This window comes from Meles meles, chromosome 18 (assembly GCF_922984935.1).
Source record: "Meles meles chromosome 18, mMelMel3.1 paternal haplotype, whole genome shotgun sequence".
NCBI classification, from domain to species: Eukaryota; Metazoa; Chordata; class Mammalia; order Carnivora; family Mustelidae; genus Meles; species Meles meles.
Window position 1 is genome coordinate 28,472,244 of NC_060083.1, and position 12,441 is coordinate 28,484,684.

The 12,441-nt window shown below is 36.6% G+C and overlaps 1 protein-coding gene across 3 annotated transcripts in view; it reads right to left on the bottom strand.

Annotated features, from left to right (window-relative positions):
- The window catches only part of USP32 (ubiquitin specific peptidase 32), a 221,590-nt gene that overhangs the window by 54,257 nt on the left and 154,892 nt on the right, over nt 1-12,441 (bottom strand). For all 3 annotated transcript variants that reach the window (XM_045984380.1, XM_045984379.1, XM_045984378.1), the window contains exons 11-12: nt 10,602-10,663; nt 424-526 (exon numbers count right to left, since the gene is read on the bottom strand). In XM_045984380.1, coding sequence (XP_045840336.1) covers nt 424-526; nt 10,602-10,663 — 165 coding nt within the window. The remainder of the gene's footprint in view (nt 1-423; nt 527-10,601; nt 10,664-12,441) is intronic.

The window sequence follows — 12,441 nt, forward strand, 5'->3', positions numbered from 1 at the left end:
CACAAGTAGCAGAGAGGCAGGCAGAGAGAGGGGGGAAGCAGGCTCCCCGCTGAGCAGAGAGCCTGATGTGGGGCCCTATCCCAAGACCCTGGGATCATGACCTGAGCCGAAAGCAGAGGCTTTAACCCACTGAGCCACCCAGGCACCCCGATACTGTGAAGATTAACTGAGATACGTAAGGTCCATATGCATGCACCCCCATGTCCACTGTTACCTTCCTTACAGAGCTGTTGCAAGAGAGAAAATTTATGTGGAAGTGTAAGCACAGAGCTTGGTCCGTGGAAGTATCACATAGGTATTCGTTTCCTTCCCCTTCAAATCCTTATCTACACCGAAGCATTTTATTACTGGCCAACAGGCACACAAAGTCTGATGGAGCTGAATATCCTATGTAATATGTAGATAAAGGGGGATCATACTCACATATTTCACATATTCTTTCCATTGCTGCCACCACTGCATGGAGATGATAAACCAGTTGTGTCCTGGTTGCAGACCATACCTGCTCTCTCGTTCTAACCACCCTCTGTATATACAGAAGAAATTCAGTACATCAAATGGTATATGAAACAGATGACCACACACACATCCAGAAATTATTAGAAATTTTTACAAAGTAAAAACATGACACGGACATACTACAGAGACTGCCATAGTTTCAATTAGTGAAACACTGGTAAGTCCATTTCAGGAGTCATAACAACACTATCAAGCTTCATACCCAATGTTTTTAAAAATAGTTTTATTGAGGAATAATTTACATTAACATAAAATTTACCTCAATTAAGAGTATAACTCAATGATTGTGGTAAATTTATAGACATGTACAACTATCACCACAATCCAACAATCCAATTCTAGAACATTTCCATTACCCCCAAAAGCTATCCTGTGTCCACTTTAGTCAATTCATGTTACCACTCTCAGCCCAGGAAATCACTAGTCTATTTTCTATCTCTTACAAATTTCCCTTTTCTGAACATTTCATATAAATGGAGTAATAGAACACATGGTCTTTTACATCTGGCCTCTTTGACTTACCATGTTTTTGAGGTTCATCTACATTTTATTTTTTAAAAATATTTTATTCATTTATTTGACAGAGAGGCCAAGATCACAAGTAGGCAGAGAGCCAGGCAGAGAGAGAGGGGGAAGCAGGCTCCCCACTGAGCAGAGAGCCTGATGCGGGGCTTGATCCCCAGGACCCTGAGATCATGACCTGAGCCGAAGGCAGAGGCTTAAACCCTTGAGCCACCCAGGCACCCCAAGGTTCATCTACATTTTAGCAGATATCATTACTTTGTGCTTTGTTATTCCATTCCAAACACTATCTTTTTAAAAAAAGATTTATTTATAGAGAGCGAGCAAGCATGAGTGGGGGGAGGGGCAGAGGGAGAGGCAGAGAGAGAATCTCAAGCAGACTCCCCACTGAGCACACAGCCTGACACAGGACTCAATCCCAGGACCGTGAGATCATGACTGGAGCCAAAACCAAGAGTTGCCTGGCTGCTTAACCGACTGAGCCCCCCAAATACTATTTATAATGCATCCCACAGGTATGTATACACCACATTTTGTTTATCCATCTAAAATCTGATCATTTGAAATTGATAAGCTGTTGTCCAAAGTGGCCGCACCATTTAACATTTCTATCAGTAATGTATAATGGTTCTAGTTTTTTTACATTCTTGGCAATGTGTTTTACCATCTATCTTTTCTATCATAAATATTCAAGTGGGTGTGAAGTTGCATCACATTGTGATTTTTTTTTTTTTAAAGATTTTATTTATTTATTTGACAGAGAGAGATCACAAGTAGAGAGGCAGGCAGAGAGAGAGAGAGGGAAGCAGGCTCCCCGCCGAGCAGAGAGCCCGATGCGGGACTCAATCCCAGGACCCCGAGATCATGACCCGAGCCGAAGGCAGCGGCTCAACCCACTGAGCCACCCAGGCGCCCCACATTGTGATTTTTTTTAAAAAATGTTTTTACAGAGGAGAAATTCATAACAATGTGGTGGTTGTATGTTTTGAATGAACCAATGTCACTAAATTGGAGGCTTGAAAATAGTCACTTCCATGTTATGTGTATTTCTCCAAAACATTCTCATACATCCCAACTGAGCAGTTACACATTAGGCGGTTATTTCCTATTACTACTTTTCCCCGGCCTTTGATAATCACCTTTCTATATCTATTCATTTACCTATTCTGGATATTTCATATAAATGGAATCCTCCAATGTGTGACCTTTTGTATTTGGCCTCTTTCATTTGTGATGTTCATCCATGTTGCTGCATGCGTGAGTACATGTACCATTCCTTTGTAAGGCTGAATAATATTCCATAGTATGGATATACGATATTTTGTTTATCCATTCATCCACTGATGGCTGTGTGGACTGTTTCCACTTACTGGCTAATGTGTATAGTGTTGCTATGAACATCTGTATACAGCATTTGAGTTCCTGTTTTCAATGTTTGGGGTATATACCTAGAAGTGGAATTGCCAGGTTACACGGTAATCCCGTTGAGGAACTACCGTATTTTTTGCAGAGTAGTTACACCATTTTACATTTCTTTTTTTTTTTTTAAGATTTTAAAAATTCATTTATATGATAGACAGAGATCACAAGTAGGCAGAGAGGAAGGCAGAGGAGGAGGGGAAGGCAGGCTCCCCGCTGAGCAGAGAGCCTGATGCAGGGCTTGATCCTAGGACCCTGAGACCACAACCCAAGCCAAAGGCAGGCCCAACCCACTGAGCCACCCAGGCACCCCCATTTTACATTTCTACCAGTGATGTATCAGGGCCCCGATTTCTAAATATCCTCACAAATTTTATTTTCTGTTTTTAAAATTATAAACATCTTAGTAAATGCAAGGTAGAAACATTGTGGTTTTGAGTTGCATTTCCTTAATGACTAATGATTTTGAGCATCTTTTTATATGCCTGATGACCATCTGTCTGTCATATCTACAGAAGTGTGTATTCAAGTCCCTTGCCCAGTTTTTAGTTGAGTTTTCTTTTTGTTGGTGAGCTGTAGGAGTTCTGGATACATTCTAGTTACTCGACCTCTGGCAGACCTATGATTTACAAATACTATTTCCATTTTGCAAGTTATCTTTTCACTTTCCTGAAACGTGTTTTGATAAAACTTTAATGAAGCTTTAATGAAGACAAATTTATCTTTTTTTCTTCAGCTGCTTATCCTTTTAGTGTCACATATAAGAATTCAACTTAAAATCCAAATCACTCTTGAAAAAAATCTTTTTCCCAGATATAGAATAAAAGTACCATTCCGCTCACTTCTAGATTCCAAGATTTCTGATGAGAAACCTGCTGTTAATCTTATTGAGGATCTATTGCATATATAGCTTTTCTCTTGCTGCTTTTTAAAATTTTCTGTCCCCAGGCTTCTGACCATCTGATTATAATGTGTCTTGGTGTGAATCACTTACAGTTTTATCCTTCTTGGAGTTCAGTGAGCTTTCTAAATGTTTAGGTTCACATCTTTTGTCAAATTTGAGGAGTCTGGCGCCATTATTTCTTCAAATATTCTGTCCCTTTCCCTCCTCTCCTTCTGGGATTCCTATCATGTGTATGCTGGTAAGGCTGCTGCTATTTCACAGGTCCAGGAAGCTCTGTTCATTTCCCTTCATTCTTTCTTCTTTCTATTCCTCAGTCTCAATAGCTTCAATTGACCTATCTTTAGATTTTAACTTCTCTCAGCCGAGCTTTGTGATTCTCAGTGTATAACAACAGGGGAAAAAAACATTTCTAGCTTGCAGGCTGCATCAAATCAGGCAAAGTTGGTCCATCAAATCAGACCAAAGTTGGTCAGTGAGCCATAGTATAATAATCCATGGCTTAACACATACTTGGTCCTACACAATATTCCACGTGTACTTGAATATGTACTCTGTTGTTGTTGGGGGGTGTTCTGCTGCTGTAGACACATGTATTTACAATTTTTATATCTTCCTGATGAATTAAAACTTCTATCATTATAAAATGTCTGCCTGTAATAATAATTCTTTGCCTAGAAGCCATTTTTTTCCTAATGTCGGTATATCCACTCCAGCTCTCTTATTGTTACTATGTGCCTTATTGTATCTATTCCATCATTTTACTTTCGACCTGTGTCTTTGAATCTCAAGTATTTTTTTTAAGATTTTTTAAAAAATTTATTTATTTGACAGAGAGATCACAAGAAGGCAGAGTCAGGCAGAGAGAGAGGGAAGCAGACTCCTTGCTGAGCAGAAAGCCCAATGCGGGGCTGAGCAGAAAGCCCAGGGTCCGGGGATCATGACCTGAGCAGAAGGCAGAGGCTTTAACCCACTGAGCCACCCAGGCACCCCTCAAGTATTTGGATTAAAAATATCAGTCTATCTTTAGCTTTGACAACTAATCCAAATTTATATTTAAGGTAATTATTGGTATAGATTTGTGCCTACCCTTTTGTTACTTGTTTTCTATTCATCTCAAGTGTGTTTATTTGTTTCTCTATTCCTCTTTTACTTTCCTTCTTTTGTTTGTGTTAAGTAGTTGTTTTCTACTGTATCATTTTAATTATTATTATTTTTTTAAAGAAACTGTATTTGGGATTATTTTCTTACTGGTTGTTCTAGAGGTATAAAATAAACCTTAACACATGCTACTTCAGATTAATACTAATTTACGCCAGTAAATTATAGAAGCTGCTCAAATACAGCTCTACTTCTTATTCTTTCAGTTGTATTGTCATGCATATGACACCTTTTTATGCTATAAGAACAGCATAGCTTTCAATTATTATCTTACGATTTTGTATTTTTAAAAAGATATTACTTATTTGTTTGACAGAGAGAGAGATCACAAGTAGGCAGAGAGAGGGGGGCAAGCAGGCTAGCAGAGAGCCCGATGCAGGGCTTGATCCCAGCACCCTGAGATCATGACCTGAGCCTAAGGCAGAGGCCCAACTCACTGAGCCACCTAGGCACCCCACGATTTTGTATTTTAAATCATTAAAAGGATAAAACAGAAAAATGTATTTATACTGCCTAATTTTTAAGTATGTAATTATGCTTACTGGTGCTCTGTATTTCTTTGTGTAGTTCAAATTACTGTCTGGGGTCACTTTGTTTTAGCATGAAGAAGTTCCTTCAGTATTTTAATTCTTCAGTATTTAAGTATTTACTACCAACAGTGTTTATATGAGAATGTTTACAAATTATCTTAATTTCTGAAAGATAGATCTGCTGGATAAAGAATTCTGGGTTGACAGTTTTTTCCCCTTTGGCACTTTGAATGTCATCCCACTGCCTACTGACCTATATCATTTCTATAAAAAAATGGTCAGCCGTTAATCTTACTGGGATTGCCTTCTACACAGAGTCATTTTCCTTTTCCAACTTTTAGGATCTTTGTGGTATGTTTAGATGTAGATCTGTTTTTAACCTCTCTGCAGTTCACTGAGCTTCTTGGATTAGCAACTTAAAGCAATTTTAGGAGGTTTGGCCATCATTTTATAAATTATCTTTTTTTGCACCTTTCTCTCCTCCTTTGGGACTTCCACATATCTCTGGTTCTGTTCATTTTTATTTTTCTCTGTTCTTCATATTGGAAAAGTTTATTTAACTTTATTCTATTTTGCTGGTTATTTCTCTGTGGCTCGAATCTGTTGCTGAGTCACTGTGGTGAATTTTTGTTTATTCTAATTTTCAACTCCAGAATTTCCATTTAGTTCACTTTAAAAATTTCTATCTCTACTGATATTTTATATTTGGTTAGTTATTGTCATTATAACTTCCTTTAATTCTTTAAACAAAGCTTCCTTTAGCAGTGAAAACATTTATAATACTGCTTTGAAGTCTTTTGTGTCCTTTTTGTGTTCTAAGTCAACCATCTGGGCTATCTCTATTAACTAGTGTCCCCACCACCACCACGGGTCACATTTTTCCTATTTTGTTGCATGTTTCATCATCTTACATTCCTGAGAATTGGACATATTTGATAATATATTTCACTAACTCTGGATTCTGACCCTGTCTGTGTGTTTTGCCTTGTGACTTCCTGGACTAACTCTATAGAGTTTGTTTCCCCTGCAGTGTGAGGTTGTTCCGTTTTCTTCATTATTATTTCTTACATTTAAGTTTGGTTTCCTTGGGGAGAGCAGAACTTACTTATCAGCCAATAACTGAGGAGAGCAGAACTTACTGGTTGGCCAATAACTGCTGTGCTGAAACATCTTGAGCCAGTGACACTTGCACCCTTTTCTTGATGTCAGTTCAGTTTGGGAAATGATGCAAAGTTCAGGCAGGTTACAAACCTTTCTTGGCTTTTATTTTCTGCATGAGCTAGGCCCTACATTCCATCAGGAATTAATAGATAGCTAAGACCCTCCTTGGTTTCTGCTGAGCTTGCACACAGCCTTGGATATATGAGCAGCCCTGCAGATCATCTGGGACATGGGGAAATTTATTGTTTATCAATACACACTCTGGTTGTCTTGTTCTCTGGATCTCTTTGTTAAAATTCTGACTGGTCTCTCAGTTTGTTGCTTTCCTTAACCAGTATCTCAAATCCAAGCTAATGATGTTCCTTGACTATTTGCCACCATGATCACTATTTTTTTGTTTGTTTGCTACAATTCTCTTAGGCGGGCATTCATCCCTGCTCTAATCCAAATCAAGTCAGCCCTGTCACCCATGCCTTGGTAAAACTATCATGTAGGAGGGAATGGTACCAGCCCTAGGTAAAATTACTATGGATTCCCATTTTTCTTACCAAGGTTTAGTAAAACTACTAAATAGTTTTGATGAATAAATGCTTCCCAACTTGTTAAATACCTTTGCTCAGTTTCCAGAGTCCTAAAACAGTTGGCTGACAATTTTATACAGTGCTATGTTTTGTCTAGTTGCTTTTCAGGAAGAGATTTGCTGAGATCTTTATTCAGCCACTGCAGAAATCATGACACTAATTTTGAAACAAATTACTGACTCTAAGTTACAGACAAATATTTCTTTCACCTCACTACTTATATACCAACCTGATTCATCTTTTAAAAATCATCCTAAAAGTTCAGATGAATTTTTAGCAGTGAAAATGGAGGTAAAATAAAACAAAATTCAAAAGTCACAAATGAAATTAGCCAATTTGGAATCTAGAATTTAAGATTCAGATTTTTTGAAAAAATAAGGATTACAGAAAACAGACCATTTGTGTTTTCAATGAAAAAGGTTCTAGACTTGATTCTGCCACTTCCATCCAATTTTTGTTAAGTTCCTCAACTTTTGTGAATCTCAGTTTCCTCTTTTATAAAATGGGATGGTGACACTAATTTAATGCAGTTATTCTAAGGAACAGATGAAATAATGCAAGTAGTATAAAGTTCTATAAAAACATGAGATTAAAAAAAACCAAAAAAATGAGATTATACCAACATTTTATTTTTAAATAGGGATGCTATGAGCATTTGCAAAATAATTAAGCCAAGAAATATATATATCATGCTATACAGCATTCCTTTTAAAAAAATTTTTTTTTAAAGATTTTTATTTATGTCAGAGAGACAGCACATTTAAGAGGAAGAACACAAGCAGGGGGAATGGCAGGCAGAGGAAGAAGCAGGCCCCCTGCCAAGCAAGGAGACCAATGCGGGACTTGATCCCAGGACCCTGGGATCATGACCTGAGCCAAAGGCAGATCCTTGACAGATAGAGCCACTCAGGTGTCCCTCCTTTTTTTTTTTTAAATCAACATTTCTTTTCTTTATTTTTTAAGTTTTTATTTTAATTCCAGTTAGTTAACATACAGAGTTATATCAAGTGCCAGGTGTATATTACCTGGTGCTTATCTTGATAGCATTCTTAGTATGTAATGTAAGTCATGCTGACTTCAGAAGGTATTAGTATGTGATTAAATTAGATTGCAATAGTTAAGAAAAAAAAAGCTATTGCAGCTATATAAAAGCCTTTCAGTATTTCTCTGCAATATCTCACTTGTAGACTTAAATGTATTTTAAAATTTTATTTTATGATAGCTAAAAATCAGACAAAAATCAAGACAACATTGTCAACATTTGAATACCATAAACAAGAATGAATCTTCTGAGCATGAAAATTAAAAACACGACATGAGACTAGTGTTTTTATGAAAACAACATTTTAAAAAATGGATTTTGCTTAACGTTCTTTAAAAGAAAGGACCATTTTTAAAAAGAATCCTTATAAAATTTGGAAAATATATTTTGCTACTTCAATTAATCTGAACATCAACTGGTATTCTTCATATAATCCTATTTTCAGGTATTCCAAATAACTCTATTTCAGTAAACTCTTTTACCAAGCAGTCTCACACCAGAAAAAACTACTGAAAAATTTGTATACACACTACTTTTAAGAATAAGTGACAAACTATGTATTGAATTTATTCCTTTTAAAAGCGAAGTTTAGTAGAGATTCGGTTCTGTTTCTGAAACTTTCTACACAAATGTATAGTATAATGGTAACACTCAAGCAATGAAGGATACTTGATGTACCAAAAATTGAATCACAATTGGGGAGGGTATGTGCTATGAAATGTGTAAGCCTGATGATTCACACGCCTGTACCCCTGGGGCAAATAATACACTGTATGTTAAAAAAAAAAAAAAAAAAAAAAAAAAAACAGGAAAAAAAATTGAATCAAAGCCGTAATAACGTGCATGTCTATTAACCAAGATATTTCACCTCAAGTAATTTTGCCTAAATACATACCTAACAAAGGCATACAGCTTTTATTACTAAATTATACTGAAGAAAAATAGAGATTAAAAATAGGGGATGAGGGGCGCCTGGGAGGCTTGGTGGGTTAAAGCCTCTGCCTTCGGCTCAGATCATGATCCCAGACTCCTGGGATCCTGGGATCAAGCCCTGCGTGGGGCTCTCTGCTCAGCGGGGAGCCTGCTTCTTCCTCTCTCTATCTGCCTGCCTCTCTGCCTACTTGTGATCTCTGTCTGTCAAATAAATGAATAAAATCTTTAAAAAAAAAATAGGGGATGAATAAGGCCTACTAGCTAGTCATTTAAATTATAAGAGGCTTTATTGATATGTAAAAGTATCATTTGATATGATCTGCAGTGAAAATGGAAGCCAAAAATAAAACAGTATTTTGAAGGATTCTCATTAAAAAAATTATAAATTCCATCAATGGCATATACACATAGGTATATGAATATAAACGTATCAACAGTGCAACCATCAACAAATGAAAAGTCAGTGTATGGAATGGGAGGAAATATTTGCAAACCACAGCTCTGATAAAGGATTATATCCAAAAAATATATATAGGAAACTCATATCACTTAATAGCAAAAAAAAATAAGAATCAGCAGTTAAAAATAACAAAGAACCTGAACATTTTTCTTAAAAAAGACATATTAATGGCTAACACCTACATGAAAAGATATTTAAAATCACTAATCACCAGGGAAATACAAATCAAAACCACAACGAGGTACCACTTCACACCTGTCAGGATGGTTATTATCAAAAAGACAAGAGATAATATACACTGGCAGAGATATACAGAGAAAGGAACCCTTGTACACTGCTGATGGGACTGGAATAAACTGGAATAGTTACTATAAAAAACATATTTCACGTAAGATTAAAAAAAGCAGCAGCATTATTCACAAAAGTCAAGGTATGAAAACCACCTAAGTGTCCAACAATGAACGAATGGATAAACAAAATGTGGTATGTATATACAACAGACTATTATCTAGTCTTAAGAAGGAAATCCTGTCATTTGCAGCAACATGGATGAGAATGGAAGGCGTTATAGTAAGTGAAATAAGCCAAAGACAGACAAATATTGCAAGGTATAGAACTTGTATGTAGAATCTTAAAAAAATTTAAAAAAGTCAAATTCAGAAACAGAGAGTAGAAAAGCAGCTGCTGGGAGTTGGGGGAAACAGAGAAAGGGTGATAAAAGTGTAAAAAATTTTACGATATGATGAATTAAGTCTGCAGATGTAATGTATAACATGATGATCAGAGTTGATAACACTATAATGTATAACTGAGAGTACAACTTAAATGTTCTGACACACACACAAAAGTATGTGAGGCCCTAGTGATGGAAGTGTTAATTCAATGAAGGGATCCTTTCACAACGCATACATATCAAATCACACTGCACACTTTAAATATCTTAAAATTTCAGATGTCAATGATACCTCAATAAAGTCGAAAAAAATGTCAACAGCAATTACCTTAAATACAGAGATGATGGGTATTTTTTTGCTTCTTTTTGTTTAGCTCTACTTTATAATCTTTACACAATAAATATGAATTACTCTGTAGTAAGGAAAATTTGCTACCTTTTTTCTCATGTCTTATTTCAAAAAGTTAAATTCAGTACTCAATGCAATTTTAATGTTAAAGAGAATCTGATTTCTAAATTAATTCAATCCCTTGGTTAGGAAATTACTTTAACAAAAATATTTCAGTATGAAATTAATCAGGAGAAATAAGATGTCACTGTAATGACTGTATTAAAATGGGACATGCTGTTATGTATTAACAATATATTTCAGGTGTCAAAAATTTCAACTATGTAATGAAAAATACACCACAAACTTACCTAATAATTTGTCCTTCTTCTTCTGGAGTAGCTGGTCTTAGCCCCAGAACTATGTGACATACCTAGAGAAAAAAGTGATAAATCAAACTTCACTGACTGGTGGCAATGACGGGACTGTGTAATATCTCACATTCTCTGCATGAATTCCACTTTGTAGATAGGAATCTGAATTAGCCGTAGCTTTCAACTGATGAATTATCAATGATTCACTTGAGCAACTTGAGCTTTAAACTTTAGCTGTTGTTTGTTTTGTTTTTAAACAAACTGTTTCAATAGAGGCCAATTTCCAAATCTCTGTATGAGACAGGAAAGGGAGGGAGGGAGAGAGACAAAGAATAACGAAAAGAACCATTCAGAAAATATTATTTTCATGCCTGAAATCTGAAGAGCACATCACAGTATGTGAGGAGAAAGGTGAAGGTGATGAAGAGGATACAGGAGACAAAAGATATGGGTGGCATTTTAGTTTAAACAGTTCAAAGAGATAGATTATTGCCACTAATGCTAAATATGCTTTTTAAGGCTCATTTCATCCTCAATTTATTTGCCTTCTCTAAATATCATCACAAAAGATGTAATTTTTACCAACATTTTCTCATGAAAAATTTCAAAAATACAGAAAACTTGAATTTTATACTGAAGATAACATATCCATTAACTAGATTTGACATCAACATTTTATTATACTTGCATCTATCTATCCCTTAATTCACCCATCAATCCATCTTAATTTTGGATGCATTCAAAGTAAATTATAGACATTAGTACAACTTTTTATGACTCATCTATGTAGTGGCTGTTCATTTTTACAGTTGAATAGTATTTCACTCTTCGAACATGCCACTGTTTATTTCATCCATTCTCATACTGACATACTTGAGCTTCTGAAACTAAGTTTTCTTTTTCTTTTTTAAAAATTTTATTTATTTGACACAGAGAGAGATCAGAAGTAGGCAGAGAGACAGAGAGAGAGGGAGAAGCAGGCTCCCTGCTGAGCAGAGATCCCGACGTGGGGCTCGATCCCACAATCCTGAGATCATGACCTGAGCCGAAGGCAGAGGCTTTAACCCACTGAGCCACCCAGCCGCCCCATCAATTTTTCTTTTCTAAGATTTATTTGAGAGAAAGAGCAGGAGCCTGGGGGTGGGGGACGTAGAGGGAGAGATTTCTCAAGCAGACTCCCCACTGAGCATGATGCAGAGCTTAAACTGACTACCCTGAGACCATGACCTGAGCCAAAGTCAAGAGTTGGACACTTAACCAACTGAGCCATGAAGATGCCTCAAAACTGATTTTTCAAGCGAACTTATAGAAAATGGAAATACAATATTCATGCTTACAAGTGAACAAATCTTAAGTGTACAGTTCAATGACTTTTCACAAAGTAACATCTATGAAACCTTTACCCAGTCAAGAAACAGAACACTGGGGGCCACTGCCTTCGGCTCAGGTCATGATCTCAGGGGCCTGGGATCGAGTCCCGCATCGGGCTCCCTGCTCCACAGGGAGCCTGCTTCCCTCTCACTCTCTCTCTGCCTGCCTCTCTGCCTACCTCTCTGCCTAGTTGTGATCTCTCTCTGTCAAATACATAAATAAAATCTTTTAAAAAAAAAAAAAAAAAAAGAAACAGAACACTGCTATCTCACCCAAAGTCCCACTTTAGGTTCCTTCCCACACACCACTGAACCCCTTTGATGTATCCATGATCCTGAATTCTGTCACTATAGAAGAGGTTTTGCCTGCCTTTGAATTTTTTGGTCTAGTATTTTCAACTCAAGATTATATATAAGATTCATCCAAGTTTTTTTGTGTGGCACCATTATACTTATTTTCATTGCGT